The 18612-nt window shown below is 37.9% G+C and overlaps 1 protein-coding gene across 7 annotated transcripts in view; it reads left to right on the top strand.

Moving 5' to 3' along the window:
• ABCB4 (ATP-binding cassette, sub-family B (MDR/TAP), member 4) overlaps positions 1–18612 on the top strand; it is a 106958-nt gene that overhangs the window by 338 nt on the left and 88008 nt on the right. For 3 of the 7 annotated variants that reach the window (XM_056797298.1, XM_056797294.1, XM_056797296.1), the window contains exons 2-3: positions 98–178; positions 14867–14924. In XM_056797298.1, coding sequence (XP_056653276.1) covers positions 108–178; positions 14867–14924 — 129 coding nt within the window. In that variant the 5' untranslated portion in view covers positions 98–107. Of the gene's footprint in view, positions 1–97; positions 179–14866; positions 14925–18612 lie in introns of those variants that run through there. The other 4 variants (XM_056797295.1, XM_056797297.1, NM_001190792.1 and 1 more) reach the window with 3 other exon arrangements.

Below are 18612 nucleotides of genomic sequence, written 5' to 3'. Positions count from 1 at the left end.
GGAAGAGGATGATGGGTGTGGGGGATGGGGAGGGAACACGTCCCGGGTGGAAGGAGACAAGTGCATGTGCCCTCCAGTCTCGTGCTTTTTTCTCTAGGCAGGCTGAGATGGACCGTGAAGAGGAAAGGAACGGAACCGCCGGGAGCTCGGAGGGTGACTTTGAACTAGCCACCACAAGGTCCGTACACCCGTCATTCCATGTAGTTACCGGTGCATACTGCCTTACTTGGCACAGGGGGAAAAAAACTAGAAGAGTCTCTGGCTGCTCTTTTTTCCTTCGGAATCTATAAAGTGAAGTCCCCCTTTGGAGTAGCTGATCTGGAGTTTTTGACCTTGGAGCAAAAGTTGTTGGGGTTTCATTTGATTTTGTTTGGGGGCGGAGGGGAGGGAGAGATGATTTTGCTTAGGAAGTTCCCAGCATCCAAGTAGCAGCATCTGCCAGTCTCCTTCCGGAGGAGGATTGGAAAAGAAAAGGCTGCCCCTTCTTGTCTCTGTTCCTGCCAGGAAAGCCTCAAACAAATATTTGTGCATAGATTACATTTGTGAAACCAGAGTTATATAGTAATATCTATTCAACTTCAAAGAACCATGTCCAAGTGCAGTCAGTCTTTTTTTTTTCTCGCATTTTTTTCTTGGATTTTTGAAAGAAAGAAGAGGAAAGAAGGTCATTCTTGCAAATGGTCATATTCCCTCCCCCATTGTCCTTTCCCACTTTGGAAAGGGGTTTCCGCTGCAGCCTTTCTCCCAGAGTAGTCACTGTTTGGTTCCAATTCAATCGTGCTTGAAGTGAGAGGGGCGGGGGGAACGGGGGGGGGGGGGGGGAGGTTAGGGCTCTGAGCTCTGTTTGGCGTCTACATGGGACTTAAGCTTTGGGAAAAGTCTCATTTGGGGCTCTGATGGGAGCAAGTATCCTGGTGCTCTTTTGCAAGTAAAACTCAGAAGCCTCAAAAGGTCTCTCACGTGACCCTACTGCCTCTTTCGTAGTAGGTAGAAAGAATCTTCTTTTCGTTTAGGCCCAAGTAGTCGATGAAACTGTTGCTTATAACTTCTGAGTTCATGCCTGGCCACCCAGAACTAATTGAACTACTTTACCAAATGATCATCCCAGGGAGTCATTTTATCAGTTACACTGGTTATTTCTTCAAGCTGCCTAGGACTGATTAGTTAACTGAAAATGTGTCCTTCTGGTGTGAGTAATGGCTGATAATTTTACTATCATTCTTAGAGGTGTAGGATTTGGTGCTGGAAGAGATCTTAAAGATTACCTGGTCCAATTCTCCCCTATTACAGGTGAAGAAAATGAGGCCCAGAAAAATTAAGTGACTTTTCTCAGAGAGTACATGATCTCTCCCATCTAAGAGCCCAATTTCTTTAACTAGGAATTCAGTGCTTTTACCATTACACCATAGTGCCTCATTCTACATGAAGAACTGCAAATTTGTTTTTTGCCTCCTCAGTATCTGTGGCAAAAATCCATAGTAAATTTTGTTTTCCTGGATATTTATTTCAGTACTTAAAGGGTCTGGGATTTGGTGTATTTGTGCTCTTTCTAACCCACCATGTTAGGCATTGCTTGCAATTTAGAGGTTGCTTTGGTCATAGTTCTTGCTTTTCACCTAATCTAAATATGATTTTTTTTAATTTACCTGAGCTCATTTTCAAATGGTATTCAGACAATCCATTCATGTTTCCATAGCTTTCTTGTGCTTTGTAGGATCTGCTGGACCATGTACTCCCCTGGTATAGTATTTGAAAAGTTTCCTCTCCACAATGATGATGTATTGAAATAGGACTTTAGTGGGATTTCCTGGATAGTATTACTGAAAAGTAGATGGATTGGGAAGCTAGGTGACATTTCCTAGCTGTGGTCTTAGTACAAGTCACTTAACTTCAGTTTACCTCAATTTTCTCAACTGTAAAATGGAGATATTAATATCGCTTTCATCACAGGTTGTTAGAAGGATCCAATGATATTTGTAAAGTGTTTGGCACATAGTAGGTGTTATATAAATGTCAGCTATATTGTTTTTTTTATAATGTAAAATTATAATTGTAGAAACTTATAAAGTCCCAAAGTAGTTTGGAATAATGTTTAGAGAACTAGTTTCTGATTCAGGAAGATCTGCTTTAAGTTTGGCTCTGTGACCTCATGCAAATTATTTAACCTATCATTTACCTCCAGATAATTGTTTAAGACATGAGTTCTTAATTTCTTCAGTCCTGAATCCCTTTGGTAGTTTGGAGAAGCCTGTGTATGGACCCTTCCCAGAGTAATTTTTCTTTCTTTTTTTTCCTTTTTTCCTTCCTTTCTTCCTTCCTTTCTTTCTTTTACTTTCTTTCTGCCTTCCTTACCCCTTCTCTCACCCCTCCTTCCCTCCTTCCTTCCTCCCTCCTTCCCTTTTTCCTTCCCTCTCTCCCTCCCTCTCTCTTTTTCTTTCTTTCTTTTTTCTTTCTTTCTTTTTTCTTTCTCTTTCTTTATTCCCTTTTTCCTTACTTCTCCTCTATCTCCTTCCCTCCCTCCTTCCCTCTCTCCCTTCCTCCTTTCCTCTCTTCCTCCCTCCTTCTCTTTCTCTTCTTTCCTTCTCTCTTTCTCTGTCTCTCTTTCTCTCCCTCTCTCTCCTTCTTTATTTCATCCCTTACCTTCAGAAGAGCAGTAAGAGCTAGGCAATCTAGGTTAAGTTATTTGCCCAGGATCATACAGCCAGGAAGTATCTGAGGTCAGATTTGAACCCAGGTCCTCCTGACTCTAGGCTTGGTGCCCAACCAACTTCACAGACCCCTAAAATCGACTCTGGGGTCTGTTAGCCCAAAGTTAAGACCTTATATTCTAAAAGTATAAATTTTAGACCTGATGCTCACCTACCTTCATAGTTCTGTACATCACTGAAATCAGAGGTCTTGTTCCCTAAGAAACATATAAAGTGAGAGGTAGCAGTGTACCAGTAGATAAATTGCCATGGTGGGAGTCAGAAAGGACCAACTTCAAATCTTCTCACAAGCTTTCTGGCCTTGGGCAAGTCACATACTCATTGGTTTTAGGTTAATTCCCTAGCACTTATCCACAAATGTGTAGACTGGATGTAGTTTGCATTGAAAACTAAAGAGGGTATTTTGGAGTTGTGGTTGTGTTTGACTTTGCTCTTGCAACAATGTCTACTATGGAAGTATGTTTTGCAAGATAATAAAAACTTTTTAAAAACTAGAGTCCTTTATGTACCAGGAAATTCTTAAGATTCTCATCATATTCATTCTTAAAATCAACAGTGATAATTTGGAGGTAAAGAAATAACAGATGGTATAACAGAGGGACTAGTCACGAGTCAGTAACTATGTAACATTTTCAGTGACACAGAATTCATAGATTAAATTGGTTGAACATCTAATCCATTCCTATCATAGTTCTGATCATGAATAATGGTGCTAGGTAATAAGGATGTAGAACAGAGAGAAGCTCTTTCTCTTGTGGAGCTTAAGATTTCATACAGAAATATATGTAGAAAGTTAAGTGTAAACTGCAACTGTAAAGCACTGCTACTTAACCTTTCTTGCATCATGGACTCCTCTGGTATTCTGATGCAGTCTATGAATTCCTCAGCAAAATGGTTTTGTTCTGCATAAAATAAACTGTATAGAGCTACAAAGGAAACCAATTATATTGAAACACCGTCATGAAAGTATTTTTAAGCAAGTTCAAAGACCCCAGATTAAGAACCCCTGCTGTAAAGTATTGACACTGGATGCAGTTTGTCCCTCTGGAATGCTTTTCTGGAACTAGAGATTGTGCCTTGGTGATTGTAGCATTGGTGGAAGACTGCTACCATGTTGAGAACATACTCTTGAAGGCTCGTTACCATTTCTTCTTCTTAGATCTGTACCCCTGACAGGATACTAGGATATTAAGCACCATCCCACAATTCTAAGATTTCTTGGCTATTTATCTCTCTTAGTAACCCTTGATTATTAGGGTTGGGCAAAGATTTGATGTTTGCTGAAGTGTTACTGGGTAGAGAAGTAGCAAAAGGGATAAATCTAAGTGAAGATCACATGACTCGTCTCTTGAGTGATGGGGAAAGAGGCTCATCTTGTAGTTTCAAGGATGTTCTTTTGGTTTTGGAGGTTACATAAGGACAAGCATGCCTATTCCCCTGACTCTAAGAGCTAGTGGGTACCTTGGATGACCTCTTAATTGAATGATAGTCTGGCTACTTGTAAATTGTGTTGCAGATAAAATCACCAACTCCAGTAGGTAGCTATTAACTGCAGAGATCCATATGCAAGGAAAAGGAAAGACTGGAGATGGAAGCTGTCATTCATGTAAAAAAGTTTTTTTTAAGTTGAGAGGAGAGTTGAGTTTCAGCAGAATTCTTCAGTAGATTCAGAACTGTCATTAATAGTTATCGTATACTAATAATGATAAAATGCCAATAGGCAAAATAGCATATTAAAATAGTATTTTAAATCTTAGCCATATTATGTTGTATATTTTCATAAAAGAGAGCCAATCAAATTAATTTTTAAAATTTGTTTGTTCCTTGTTCCGTCAGTTCTGTTACCTTGGGGTTTTTTCCTTTAAATTTAAAATATATTGTTTTAGCCAATGTGTATGCTCTTCTGGTCCTGTTTGCCTTTCTTTGAATCACTTCATCTACATCTTTCAACATTTCCTTATACAGGTAAAAGAAAAAATAAATACTGGGAAATGATTTTCTGAGCCCAAAATTGATTTTTATTGTAGGAGCTATAAATCATCAAAAATCAAGGTATAGACACTCAACAATGGACACTGAGAAACCAAACAATCAAAGAATTTATAGTCTAAACCTAACCATCAGCTTGCACAAACTAGCCCCGCAACGAAGAGAAATTGGTCAGCTACTTCTTTCTTTTATCTTCTAGAATGTCTTCTTTTTGGAGAAGATCAGAGTTTTTTTCTTATCTTGGGGCCAGTTGCATAATCTCTGTGTCATATATGGTAATAACCAAGGTCATTCTCTAGTTAATGTCATTTTGTCTAGTTAATGTCTAGTTAGATGTCATAAATCTTCAGCCTTACAAGGATCTGAACATATTCCAAGATGCTGAAGACATGCATCTTGCCAAGGCACTTCAGAGGATTTTCCTTCTTATTTTACTTACAGTATGATTATTGATTACTGATTCCCATATGCAATTATTCAATCAATTAGTAATTGGGATTATTCCTAATAATATCATTTAAAAATTAAAACTCATCATTAAAATAAAAAAAAATTCAAGTCCCTACTAGGATTACATGGAGAGGCTATAGAACTCTAAAGGGACATAAAATAATGACTATCTACTGATTAAATCTGCTTTATTAGGTTCTTTCCCACATGACATATTTATAATTTACATTATAATAACATACAATAATTTATTTAGCCATACTGATCATTGGATATAGGTGTGTGTATGTGACTTTTCTATGATTTTTAGGCTAAATCATACAATTAATTAGCAAGCATTTATTATGTACCTACTTCGTGCCAGATACTAAGACACTGGAAAAGTTACCATGATAGAATAAAAGACTCTGCTTTTTGTTGCATATTGGCATGTTGATTTTCAAAAAGGTCATAGCAATCTATAGTACCACCAACAATGTAATTCACTATTTCAAGAAATGTTTGTTAAGCAACTTCTGGGTTTCAGACATTGGGTAGTACAGTAGAGTACTATACTGCTTTCCCCACAGCTCCTAAAGCAACAAATTTAGTAAGTATAAGAACTTATATAAAGGTTGTCTTGATTTTCATTCCCCTGGTAAGAAATATGGGCATTTTTTTTCAAGAAGCTATTGGCAATTTGTATTTCCTTCTTAAAAATAACCTTGTATGCACTTTGACTATTTTTCGGGGGCGGGGGGATGTTTTATTCTTATAGCTATATGGCAGTTCCTTGTTTAGTTTGTATATCTGACTTTTATCTGATAGATTTATTAAAAATTTTATCAATTAAAAAATTGAAGAGTTTTCTTTTACAAATTGCTTTTTATGTACTCAAATCTATCAATTCTGCCTACAAATATATCTTTGTTTAATAAATCAGTATTTCATTATTTTCCCTCCATTTTGAATGATTTTTAAAATATTTAGATAGTTGGTCCAGGAATATTTCTTATAGAGTGTGGCACATTCTAAGAGCCAGCATGGCATGGTCTCTAGGGTGCCCTCCTTGGAATTAGGATGACCTGATTTCAAGCTCTGCATCTGACACGTGCTGACTGGGTGACACTGAGCAGGTCATTTAACCTTCTAAGTTGGCTGGGAATTCCCAGCCAACTCTCTAAGACTAAATTTCAAAGCAGACACTCATCTGCATTAGTAGGAGAAATTCCTTTTATCCATGGTATGAAACTCAAATAGAAACCGTGGCCACTAAACCATATAGAAGGATCTCTGTGGGTGACATATTGACTTAGAAAACCACACATTTGCGTAGAAATCAATCTATATCTATTGAAACTAAGGGAGCTAAGGGTTCTGAGAGGCAGGTGTGAGGAGGGAGAACCCCCAAGGCCAGGAGACAGACAGAAGATGGAATGATTTCTATCAGAACTAGTGAGTTGGACAATTTATCTGAGGTATCTGGTGTGTGAGGGAAATTAATGTCAATTCAGAAAGCAAAAAGAATTCTTGTTTTATCCCAGAGGCATTAGGGAGCCAATGATGGGTTTTGTTGCTTCAGTTTAGTTTTTGCCAGGAGGTGACATGGCAGGACCTAACCTGTATTTTTTAAAATATGAGTTTAACAGCTTTGTGAACAATGGATTGTAGAAGAGAGAGAAAATAAAGGCAGGGAGACCAGTAGAGAAGCCTATTGTAGTCATTCAGAGGAGAGGTGCCAGAAGCCTGACACTTAGTGTCAGAATGTAGGTCCCCTGACTCCAGGACTCTGTTCTTATTGACAGCTACAAAAATCCCCTTTTACAAAAGTCATCTCAGAGGAGGAGCTGTTTCTAGAAGCTATTTGATTGTACATTTTCATAACGGAACACAGGAGGAAAAGTTCGAAGAAGGGTCAACAAAGAATAAGGTTCTCCTCCCCCTCTTCCTCTTCCTTCTCCTCTTCTTCCTTCTCTTTTTCCTCCTCCTCCTTCTTTTTCTTTTCCTCCTCTTCCTCCTCCTTTTCTTCTTCCTCTTCCTCCTCCTCCTCCTTTTCCTTCTCCTCTTCCTCCTCCTCCTCTTTTTCCTTCTCCTCCCAACCTTCCTCTTCCTCCTCCTCTTCCTCTTCCTCTTCCTCCTCCTCCTCCTCCTACTGCTCTTCCTCCTCCTCCTCTTCCTCTTTCTTCTTTGAAATGACCTGCTAAAAATTTGAGAGTGGAAGCAAAAAGGAAGGAAACAATAGAGAGAAACAGTCTGGGCTCATCCTATAAGACCCTTGGTAATAACTTTTCTAAAATAGGTCAAGAATTGGTAAAAGTTTGAGTAGAATCTTCTGGGGTGGATTTTGAAATCCTCCTTTTGATCCCTCCATTAGTCTAATGAGCTCAAATTTCTAAAAACAAAAACAAAAAAAAACATTTTTCCATTTCCTATGTTTTAATGAGTGTTAAATTCTAATGTTGTTTGTATGTGACTTTTCAGAAGACGAGTTATGTGTAGATTGCAAAATACGGCTCAGACAGTTTAATCAAAAGCTTAGCTCATATTTTTATAAACTGAGACTCAATTGTTGGTTTGTCTGAACAGAGAGGTCATTTGACCCTTGGGTTGATTCTTTTTGTTAAACTAAATGTTCTTTTAGTGAGGGCAGACACAACCCCTTCCTTCCTTCCTTCATTACCTTGAAGTTATAATCTAACTTTAAATTAACAATTGACTTTCATCAGTGGATTGGCCAAAAGGATCAGTAAGTAGGAAGGCTAGTAAAGCCCTCTAAAATATGAAAGTATATGTGCATTCAAATCCTCCAGGAAATGAATCAAAAAGATCTGAATCTGAATTGGTTCTAAACATTCCTTTACTATATGACCTTGGGCAAATCATCTGTAAAATGGGGAGAATAATAGTACCAGCTCCATAGGGTTGTTGTGAGGAGAAATTGAGATAACTTATGAAAAGTATTTTGTGAGTCATTCTAAAATATTATCACTATTACTACTAAATTATTGAAAACCAGAGTAGAACTAGAAAACGGGCATAGTTTTTGTCCTCCAACATAAAGAAGATGCAAAGGACTTTTTGAAATACCAAATTTTGTTAAACTTACCCCAGTTATGGTTTCATTTCTGAAAATACATGTAAATTTAATTATTCTCCTTTTAAGAAAGTGCAGAGTATCCATTATTTTCTACAGTTTCCTTAAAAGGCTATTGTGTAGATGTTTTTTTTCATAGCTAAAAGGCTTTCCCGTTTCCTCAGTGCCATAGGCAGAATGGGAAGCCACTAGAATTCTGATGTCAAAACTGTTAGAAATATATGAATACAAAAAGCTCAGCTCAGCTAGTCAACGCTCAGTTCTGAAGAATACAGCGTGGCTTGGGTTCTAGAAGGTGTTACAATATATTTTCCCATGTTGATAACAAGGAAACTTCAGATCCTTGGGACCACAATCTCATACTGAACAGTTGAGCATTTGACAATGAACCTCTAGCCTACATAATTTAGCTTTGTTTCCTCAGATGAATGAATTCTTTCCCAATTTAAAAATCTCAATAATAGAACTATAGCTACAGATGGACAATAATGAAGCCTCCAGACAATAAAAACATATGTGAATAATGTGAAGCAGCTGAGGTGAATGTGTCTAGGAACAGAGAGCAGTCAGTGTGTGCTATCTGTTAGGGAAAATACTCATCCTTAAGGAGAAATGACAGTGTAATGGATTGAATGAGACAGTTGGAGTACAGAGGACCTGATTTCAAATTCTGCCTCAGATACTTACTGTCTCTGTGACTTTAAGCAAATTATTTAATCTCTGTTTGCATTAGTTTCCTCATATAGAAAATGGGTGGTGGAACCTGATGACCTCCAAGATTTTTTTTCCAGTTCTAAATCTGTGTTCCTCTGACCTTTAAAATACATGTTGACTGGGGTTAGCATTTGTTTTAGCTAAGTTTGGAACTACATGATGATTTTTTAAAAACTCGTACCTTTTGTCTTAGAATCAGTACCGAGTACTGGTTCCCAGGCAGAAGATCAGAAAGAGATAGGCAATTGGAGTTAAGTGATCTGGGTCACACAACTAGGAAGTGATTTGAACTTGGGATCTCCTGTCTCCAGGTCTGGCTCTCTATCCACTGAGCTATCTAGCTGTCCCAGATGCTTATTTAAGAACTAGATTGAAAAGAAAAAAGGAAAACCAATGAAACCCCAAAATACAGAGTAGGAAGTTCAAAAGGGGCACAAACAAGCAGGGCAACGTGTGTACTACCATATTAAATTTATTATATGCTAAGGAAAAAATAAGCAATACTTAAAAAAAGAAAAAGAACTAGATGAAAACTTCTATATTTGAAAAATCCTCTAAGGAGGATTTATGGAAAAACCAGTGTGACCTTGAACAAGTCACCTCTTGAGGTCTCAGTTTCCTCATCTGTAAAGTCAAAGTTCAAATCACCTCCAAAGTCCCTTTCAGCTCTAACTCTATAATCCTATAACATGAAGAAGAATCACACAGGATAAGAAGACCTGGAAGGTCTGCTATCTGCACCAGGGTAATGAATCACCATATCAGTGAGGTCATGGAGCTTCTGAAGAATGAGTTAATATTTACATATGATAAAGTCTGCAAGGCATGAGAGAACAGATCCAGAGAGATGTGTGGAAATTATAATTAGTAGCATGTTGTTCCAGAAGGCACTAGGAAAGCAGTGGATGTCTGCCAAGGACAGTATTTTGCTGGTATTCACCTGTGTGTCTGCTTATTTTTAAATCTTAGCTAAAATAATAAATATTGAGATAAACAAAATAAAGCATAAGCGTAATGCTGAAGGAATAGCCAAGTTGACATTAATAGAGGAAAAGCATCCAAAGTAACTGGAATCTTTAAAAAATTGTTATTGCCTTTGTAACTTTTTTGTAGCACTTTTACCTTTTTAATTACGTAGACTTTAAGCGAGTATTAAAATCTATGGGCATTTCCTAAGCATACACTGATTTGGGAGGGAAAGCAGCAGAATGGGAGCCCATAGTGGGTAGCTGAGGAAGTTAAACCTGCCTGCTAACATTTAAAGTTTACCACAGACAATCATACAGCAGATTACCGACTGGAAAATAATGTAAAGTTCATTGGGTAGTCTGGCAGTACTACCATTAATTGCCAACAGATATTATCAATTTACTTTGAAATAAAAATGTTTATCCCATTATCTCTCATACATACAAATGCACTATATTCGTATTGCCCTTGGTCCTCTGAGGTATTCTTACATTCTGACCCTTCTATTAAATAGAAACTCTCCTAAAAAAAGAAGAGCCTGAGATTAGGAAAAGGAAAAGATGAAGAGGATCGAACTGGTAGAAATTAGATAGGAGAAGATGTCTTGAGAACGCCTATAGTCTAGGTGAAGAGCACAGTACCACGTTGGATCAATGTGTTCAATTCCATTCATTTTCCTTGTGCTCTTTCTCTGTTCAAGCTGGGCAGTGGAGGTACAAAGAAGAAAAGCAGCCTAATCCTGGCATCCAAAGACTTGGCTTTCTTGATGGTGGGGAGGGAAAGGGAGGCTGTCAGTAGTTGAGGTTAATGTACAATTAAAGGTTGATATAAGGAATAATATAAGGAATATACATAATATAAGGAAAGTGCCAGCCAAAGCACTCTCAGAACCAAAGGAGTGCTTGTATTCACCTAAGGTGGGTTCTGGAGTGACATCAGAAACATTCTAGGCAGGACCAATAACAACTGACATAAATGCACAAAGCGCAAGAGGTTGGGGTCATGGAGGTTGAAAATGGACCAAAAAGCCCGATAAAATTCAGCCAACACAAAACCCATGTCCATTAGTGCCACATCTGGGGAAGGCAGTAAAATACAGGCAAGGAGAAGGCAGTGTCCCAATCACCAGCCAAAGGACAAGAGCTGAAGATTCTTCATGAGGTCAAGAAATGAAGAAAACCTTATGTGTGTAGAATAGGGAATTTGCAAAGCTGTGCATTTGACCTGAAGGCAGTGAGGTCAATTGAGGCCCATGTTGACCAATCTTTTCTTGTTGAGAAGCTGGGGAAGTCAGAGAACTTGCAGAAGGCAGGAAAAGTTATATCCAAGGTCAGCAGGACTGACTTGAGACTAGGCAGATCCTATTCACTTAGAGCTCAGCAAGAAATGATTAATAGACTTCAAAGACCAGGGAAAAAAAGATTTGAGGACAGAGAGTAAAATTTTAAAGACAGTAAAAACAGGCAGTACCTGGTGAAGGTGACTCATGCTTTTGTCAGTTTATTTTTTCTTTTTTTGGAAATCTGAGTAAGGTAGTCTGGATAGCTTGGTGAATGATGGTTTCTTTCTGTAAGAAGAAACTACACCATCAGGCTGAGTTTAGCTGATGCTTTGCTTCTAAATTCCCTGTAACCTAGACCAAGTCTCCTTCCTTCACCTTGAAAATAAAAAAGATCTTTTTATGCATCTGCAACTTCTGCCTGGTGGTGTCCAGGTGGAATATGAAAGAGGTCAGGATTTTAATTGAGATTACAGCTTCTAAAAGACCCTACCTGCTCCCACTTTGGATCTGAAGAGGACTTTAAAGATTATTATTGTCCAACCCCAATTATTTTTTAATGCATCTAGGTGGCACAGTAGCTGGAGTCGAAACAGGAAGTCTCATCTTCATGAGTTCAAATTTGGCCTCAGACATTTATGGTTATGTAACCTGGGCAAGTCCCTTCATCCTGTTTGCCTCAGTTTCCTCATCTGTAAAATGAGCTGGAGAAGGAAATGGAAAACCACTCTAATATCTTTGTCAAGATTCCAAAGAATTGGACTTGACTGAAAACAATTGATCAACAGTTTATTTTTGACAGATGAAAAACCCAACTCACATTAGAAGTTTAACATCTTGGCTGATGTAACACGGGTAGCGAGTAGAAGAAATACTCATAGAATCCACATGTTTAATTCCAAATCCAGTACTCTAGTTATTTCCTGGTCTTTATTACTTGAGGAGTAGCCTTGTACTGGCTTTTTTCCATATAAAAGCTATATCATATTCATCATCAGTAATACTGTCTTTAGGGGGGCTTTGTTTAACCTTCATTAGATGAGCTGGGAAAAGAAAACCCAAAGGAACCACAGAGCTTGTTCTCTTTTTTCTCCTAGATCCAAAACTTTATTATAAAGCAGTATTAAAAGCAATTTGACAAAGGGTCAAAAAATAGAAATGGATCTATATCTGATTTGTCATTCTCAAGTCTTTGCTACCTTCCAGATGTACTATCTAAAAGTGGGGAGCAGAGCACACATGTGCACTCATGTAATTTTTTCACAGTTCTTTTCAATATTTTTTCAAACTACATGTAAAGACAATTTTAACACATCTTTTAAATTTTTGAGTTCCATATTCTCTCACTCCTTCCTGTCCTTCCCCCCTTCCTGAGTTGGCAAACAAATATCATATAGGTTATACATGTGATATCATGCAAAACATATTTCCATATTGGTCATGTTGTGGAAAAAGACGTAAAAAACCCACGAAGAAAATATATTGAAAATATTATATTTCAATCTGTATTCAGACTCCATGAGTTCTTTCTCTGGAGGTAGAAAGCATTTTTCATCATAAGTCCTTCAGAATTGTCTTGGATAACTGTGTGGCTGAGAATAACTGCCTTTCACAGTTGATGATCATAGAGTATTGCTGTTAGTGTGTACAATGATCTGCTCATAATGGTTCTGCTCATTTCACATTGCATCAATTCATGCAAGTCTTTCCAGGTTTTTCTGAAATCATCCTACTCATCATTTCTTATAGCACAATACCGTTCTATTACAATCATATATCACAACTAATTCAGCCATTTCTCAATTGATAAACATTCCCTCAATTTCCATTTCTTTGCCACCACAAAAAGAACTGATATAAATATTCTTGTTCAAATATGACCTTTTCCTTTTTATTTTTGATCTCTTTGGGATACAGACCTAGTAGAGGTATTGCTGGGTCAAAGCGTATGCAAAGTTTTATAGTTTGGGAGGCATAGTTCCAAACTGCACAGAGCTCTTTTCTTTCCAGGAATTTCTTGAAAGGGATTTAGGGAGATTTGATCTAAGGATGAATAGAAGTAAGTCTCTGGCCAACACTGTCCTACTTTAGCCTATTTACTCATCATAATTTACAAAAAATCAATAGAGAGAAACTATTCCACTAAATTGCCTGATGATGGTAACTAAAAGAAAAACATTTCCTGAGAAATATTATACTTTTTCAAAATTTATGGGTTTTTATAACAGTTAATTTCATAAAACCTTCCTACACAAAAGTTGCTCTGACTACGCTTGTTTATATTGTACTTACTCTCTGTAAGGCTTTTTTCTCACCTAAAACATATCCTGCCATGTATTACTAATTTATCTTGTTTCAGGATTAAGAGTCTTGTCCTGAGGGTAGCTTTCCTTGGACCTCTAGCCTCATTTATTTATCTGAATACATACTATAAGGGTATTTTCACTGGGATTTTGGAGGCACTATGGGGCAATGCTAAGAGATCTGTATGTTGGGCACTGGCCAAATCACTCAATGCCCTCAAGGTCCTTGATAATTCTCTGAGTATAAGTTGTAAAAGAAACTAATCTTTATTAATAGAGGAAGATTCCTTACTGGAAGTTCCACATGCTATGAAATCATCGATTTGGACAGTTTTTAAAATTGCATTTTCTAAATCCTCTATCTGGAAAAATCACCTGTAGGTGTTTACATGTGTAACTTGGGGATATCAGTTAGCTAGACAATTGTCTGTCATTTAATCTGAAAAGATAACTGAAAATTTCTTTTTTGTAGATGTTATTTTTTTATTTTCATGAATTTCCACATAAGTTTTCCTGATATTACTTATTTATGCTCATACTGATAGAGAAAGGTGATATGGTGGACAGAGGGTCAGTATATCCTGGAAATCAGTTGGAAACTGAGGTCCCAAAGTCACTAAATTGTGCATATGCTTTGATGTCCCAAAGTATTTTTAGACCTGTTCACTAAGGAGATGAATAAAAATGAAAGGATTCCCCACATACAAATATTGATAACAGTTTGTGTGTGTGTGTGTGTGGTTTCAAAGGACTGAAGCCCATCGACTAATGAATTGTGGCATATCAATGTAGTAGAATAGTATTGCCTTGGAAGAAATGAGACAGTTTCAGAGAAATCTGGAAAGATTTATTTGAACTGATATAGAATGAAATGAGCAGAACCAGGAGAGCAATTTATTTTACAATAACGCTGTAAGCAAAGTCAACTTTGAAAGTCTTTTAAGAATTCTCTTTAATGTCATTAAAATGCTTGATTTGAGATATCCAGTGATAATACTGACCTCTTGACAGAGAAGTGATGTTTTTCCTTTTCCTTTTTTCAACTTATGTAGTGGTGGTGGTGGTGGGGGATACATTTTTGCAAATTGAAGGGTAAAAAAGGGAGAACTAGCCCTGGAGTCAGAACAACATCAGTTCAAGTCTTATCTTTGAAACGTTCTCTATGTATCAGCAAATTCTTAGTGCCTCATTTGTCTCTCAAAGACTATAAGGAAATCAGAAGTCCATCTTCCCCAAATACTTTATGCCCTTCTTATGACTGGCCACAGTGCCTGAAACATACATAATTGGTTCTTAATAACTGTGGACTGGTTGGTTTTATCTCATGAAATATATAAAATATTGATAGTACATTTATAATTCCAAATATTATCTTTTTCAGCAACCAACAAGATAGGAAAAAAATGAAGAAATCTAGCATGATCAGCCCATTAACACTGGTAAGTTACAGATTCTTAAGTTATGAAATGTGTCTGATACTGTCTTTCTAATACAAAACTGATACTAAGGAAGGGAAAGTGTATGAGCATTTGCTAAGTCCCTGTTACATACTGTGTGAAATACTTTATAGATATTATCTCCTCAGATCCTCATATCAATCCTGAGGGTTAAGTGTTAGCATGATCTTCATTTTACATTTCAGGAAACTGAGGCAGACAGAGGTTAAAGTGACTCACCACATACATATTTTAAAGTACAAGCTATATTCAGAACTTCCTACTAGATACTACAGGAGATAAATGATTCTTTTTTCCCCTCACTAGACTGTAATATCCTGTAAGGGTTAGACTAGGTGTTCTCTCGCAAATCTAAAATCCTATGATCCTTGAGAGCCCTGGCATAAGACTTCAGATCTGATAGAGACCTTGGAGAAATTTATTCCAACCCTCCCAGAATATTACAGCCTTGTTGAGTCATGTCATGTCCAATTCTTCATGACCTCTTTTGGGGTTTTCTTGGCAAAGATACTAGAATGATTTTCCATTTCTTTCTCCAGATTTTCTTGCAAATTAGGAACTGAGGCAAACAGGGTTAAGTGACTTGCCCAGGGTCAACCAACTAATAAATGTCTAAATCTAGATTTAAACTCGTGAAGATATATCTTCCTGACTACAAGTTCGGGGCTCAATACACCATACCACCTAGCTGCCCAATTCATTATATTACAGTCTAGGGAAGAAAAAGGACATCGACATGGATACCAAAATACCTAATATCAAGTGCATTAGAGAAGGGAAAAATATGGTGGTGTAGCCAATCAAATCAGAGGGTAAAGGTCCTTAACAACTAGAAGAAATAGAAAATGTGTCCTGGAGGAATGTAGTATTCAAGCTGGACTTTAGGGAATGGGTAAATACTCAAAAGGCAAAGAGAGTATATTTCAGGCATAGGTGATAACCAGGGCTAAGGCATTGCCCATGGCTAGTACCAGAAGTAAGCAAGGCAAACTTCTGCTTATGGCCCAATGCAGTGATTGAGAGAGAGAGAGAGAGAAGAGGGTGCAAAATTGAGGCACTAAAGTACCTGAAAATTGTCCCCTTCATAGACATTAGATAATCCACAGAAGGAAGGCACTACCATTAAAGAGGATTGGGAAAGACTTCATGTTAGGAAGTGGGATTTTAGCTGCAATTTGAAAGGCATCAGGGAAACCAGGAGGTACAAATGCAGATTCAGAATTCTATGTCTGGGGGATAGCCATTGAAAATGCCTCTTGTGGGGAGATGGAGTAGATGATGGTGAGTCTCAAAGCGTAAGTCAACTGGAAGGGGAGGAGGGATTCAGGCTATGAAAGGCTTTGAATCCCAAACAGAAAACTTTCTATTTGATCTTGGAAATAATATGGGGCCACTAAAATGCATTAAATGGGGGGTGGATAAGTGAAATGGTCAGACCAAAGCTTTTGGAAGATAATTTTGATAGCTGAGTAGAAGACGGACTGTTAGGGAATGTGAGGGTAGTTACATGTTTTATAGTACAGGATCAGAGGATAGTAACACAAGGGGGAAGATAATTTTCAAACCATACCTGATCTGTGTGACTAGAGATGATACAAACAGTTGTTTTGAATTTTTCAATAATTTGAGAGATGAATTCTGTATAGATTCATCCACAATCCCACTTGGTCTCCATTATGACCATTGGCAACCAGTTAATCAATAAGCATTTATTAAAGTCAGGCACATATGTTATGGACCAGACCCTGAGCTAGATATTTGAGATACAAAGATCAAAATAAAACCGTCTTTTCTTCAACGAGATTACATTCTAGGGGCAGCTGGGGGCTCAGTGGATAAAGAGCCCAGCCTGGAGACAGGAGGTCCTGGGTTCAGATTTGACCTCGGGCACCTCCTAACTATGTGACCCTGGGCAAGTTACTTAACCCCAGTTGCCTCGCCTTTATCATTCTTCTGCCTTGGAATTAATTCTGAGACAGATGAGTTTTTTCAAAAAGTAAAGGAGCTAACAAGTCTTTCCCTTGTCAAATTTTGCAGAGTAGGAGTTCTTAACCTTTTTGGATTCTTTCTTAGAATAATGTTTTTTAAATGCATAAAATAAAATACACAATATATTGAAATACAGTTACAGAATATTTTTCAAAAATAAGTTTACAGACTACAAGTTAAGAACTTTAAGTCTGAATCTCTCCTTTACCCTCAAGTCTGCTTTGGATATGAAATGAAGGTGAATCTTACTTCCATCACCAAATATTTCCAGAGAACTCATTAGTTGTAGCTCAGGCAATTTTCTCTGGAGTCTTAGTGGAAAAAAAAGGAGAAGGGCTGGGAGTAGTAAGGCCATGGATGGTCCTTTTTAAGAAGCCCATGTTCCCCTTTTTTATTAACAAGTTTTTTGTTTTGTTGGTTTTTATGTAGAAGCTGGACCAAGAAACCAACCCCCAAAGGGTTTTTTGCCTGAGTCAGGGGATAGAGAATAGGGAAGGAAATCATGAGATAGAGCTCAGTACAGCAGTGACCCAGGGGAGAAGAGATACCCTGATTCAAAACAGCTGTTAGTGGCAGTTGACAGGAAATCAAGTGGGCCAATCTCTAGAGCCCATAAAAGCAAGGAAAAGGGTTAATCAGGGGCAGAGGAAGAATGCCAGGCATGGGGAACAGACAGTGGGCAGAGACTAGAGATGGTGTCAGGGACTGGGAACCACAAATAGGCCAGTGCAGCTAGATTTGTGGAGTGCATGAAGAGGACTGGAAAGGTAGGAAGAAGCTGGGTTATGAAGAGATTAGCTGGCAAAGTGGTCTAATGTGGGTCATGGCAAACTATCCCACCAGTGCATCATGCTGCGTGCTCAAAGGTCAGATGCTGTGGCTTATTCTTAGCAGTACTCTTTAATCCTCCTGAGTCTGTAACACTTCCAAGAAGTCACAAGCAGGGGATCCTTCCCTTTCTGACCCCAGCTTTTCATGAAATTTATAATAAATGAATGATGAGTTGAAATACAGCGAAGGGTAAATTCATAAATAATACAGAGGGTGCAAGAAATCCTCATGCTGGAAAATTAACTAAGCACAGGGTAACAGCTCAACTCTAAAATTTCCAGTTTAAGCTAGTTTGCCTTGGTCCATTCCATTGACCAAGCATACAGATGTTCTTATCTGTATGAAATTGATCCTACCTTCAACACCCACAGTTCAGAAAGACACCTCATTTCTTCATGAAAATAAATAGAAAAGGAGGAATTATAGCCATAAAAGGAAGTGGGGGAAAGAAGGAAGAGAAAAAGAATCATTAAAAAAAGGGGGGGCTGTCCTGGAAAGGTTAGAGGCAGACAGGCAGATGAAAGATGTAGCAAAGAATGAAAGATTTCTTTCCGTGAAGAAACTAGAACCTTGCTGTAACTGAGATGTCAATAAAGTGGCCCAGGCACTGGGGTTGTGGGTGTCAAGTGTTATCAGCTGTTATCACTAACCTTTGAAGCACACACTGATTTCTTACCACCCAAGCTTTAACTGAGGTGCTAGGAGGAATGGTACTGTGTTAGCCCCAGGAGAAAGTAATTCTCAGGGCTTTCTCAGAAGTAATTTTATCTAGGATGATAAAATAAGCTTAAATGCTATATTCAGTGTCTGACCTTCAAGCAAATGATTAGATCAAAGCAGCATAACTACC

This window comes from Monodelphis domestica, chromosome 5, assembly GCF_027887165.1.
Source record: "Monodelphis domestica isolate mMonDom1 chromosome 5, mMonDom1.pri, whole genome shotgun sequence".
Taxonomy (NCBI): Eukaryota; Metazoa; Chordata; class Mammalia; order Didelphimorphia; family Didelphidae; genus Monodelphis; species Monodelphis domestica.
Note: the sequence above shows the minus strand (reverse complement) of the source record. Positions and strands in the feature narration are given on the sequence as shown.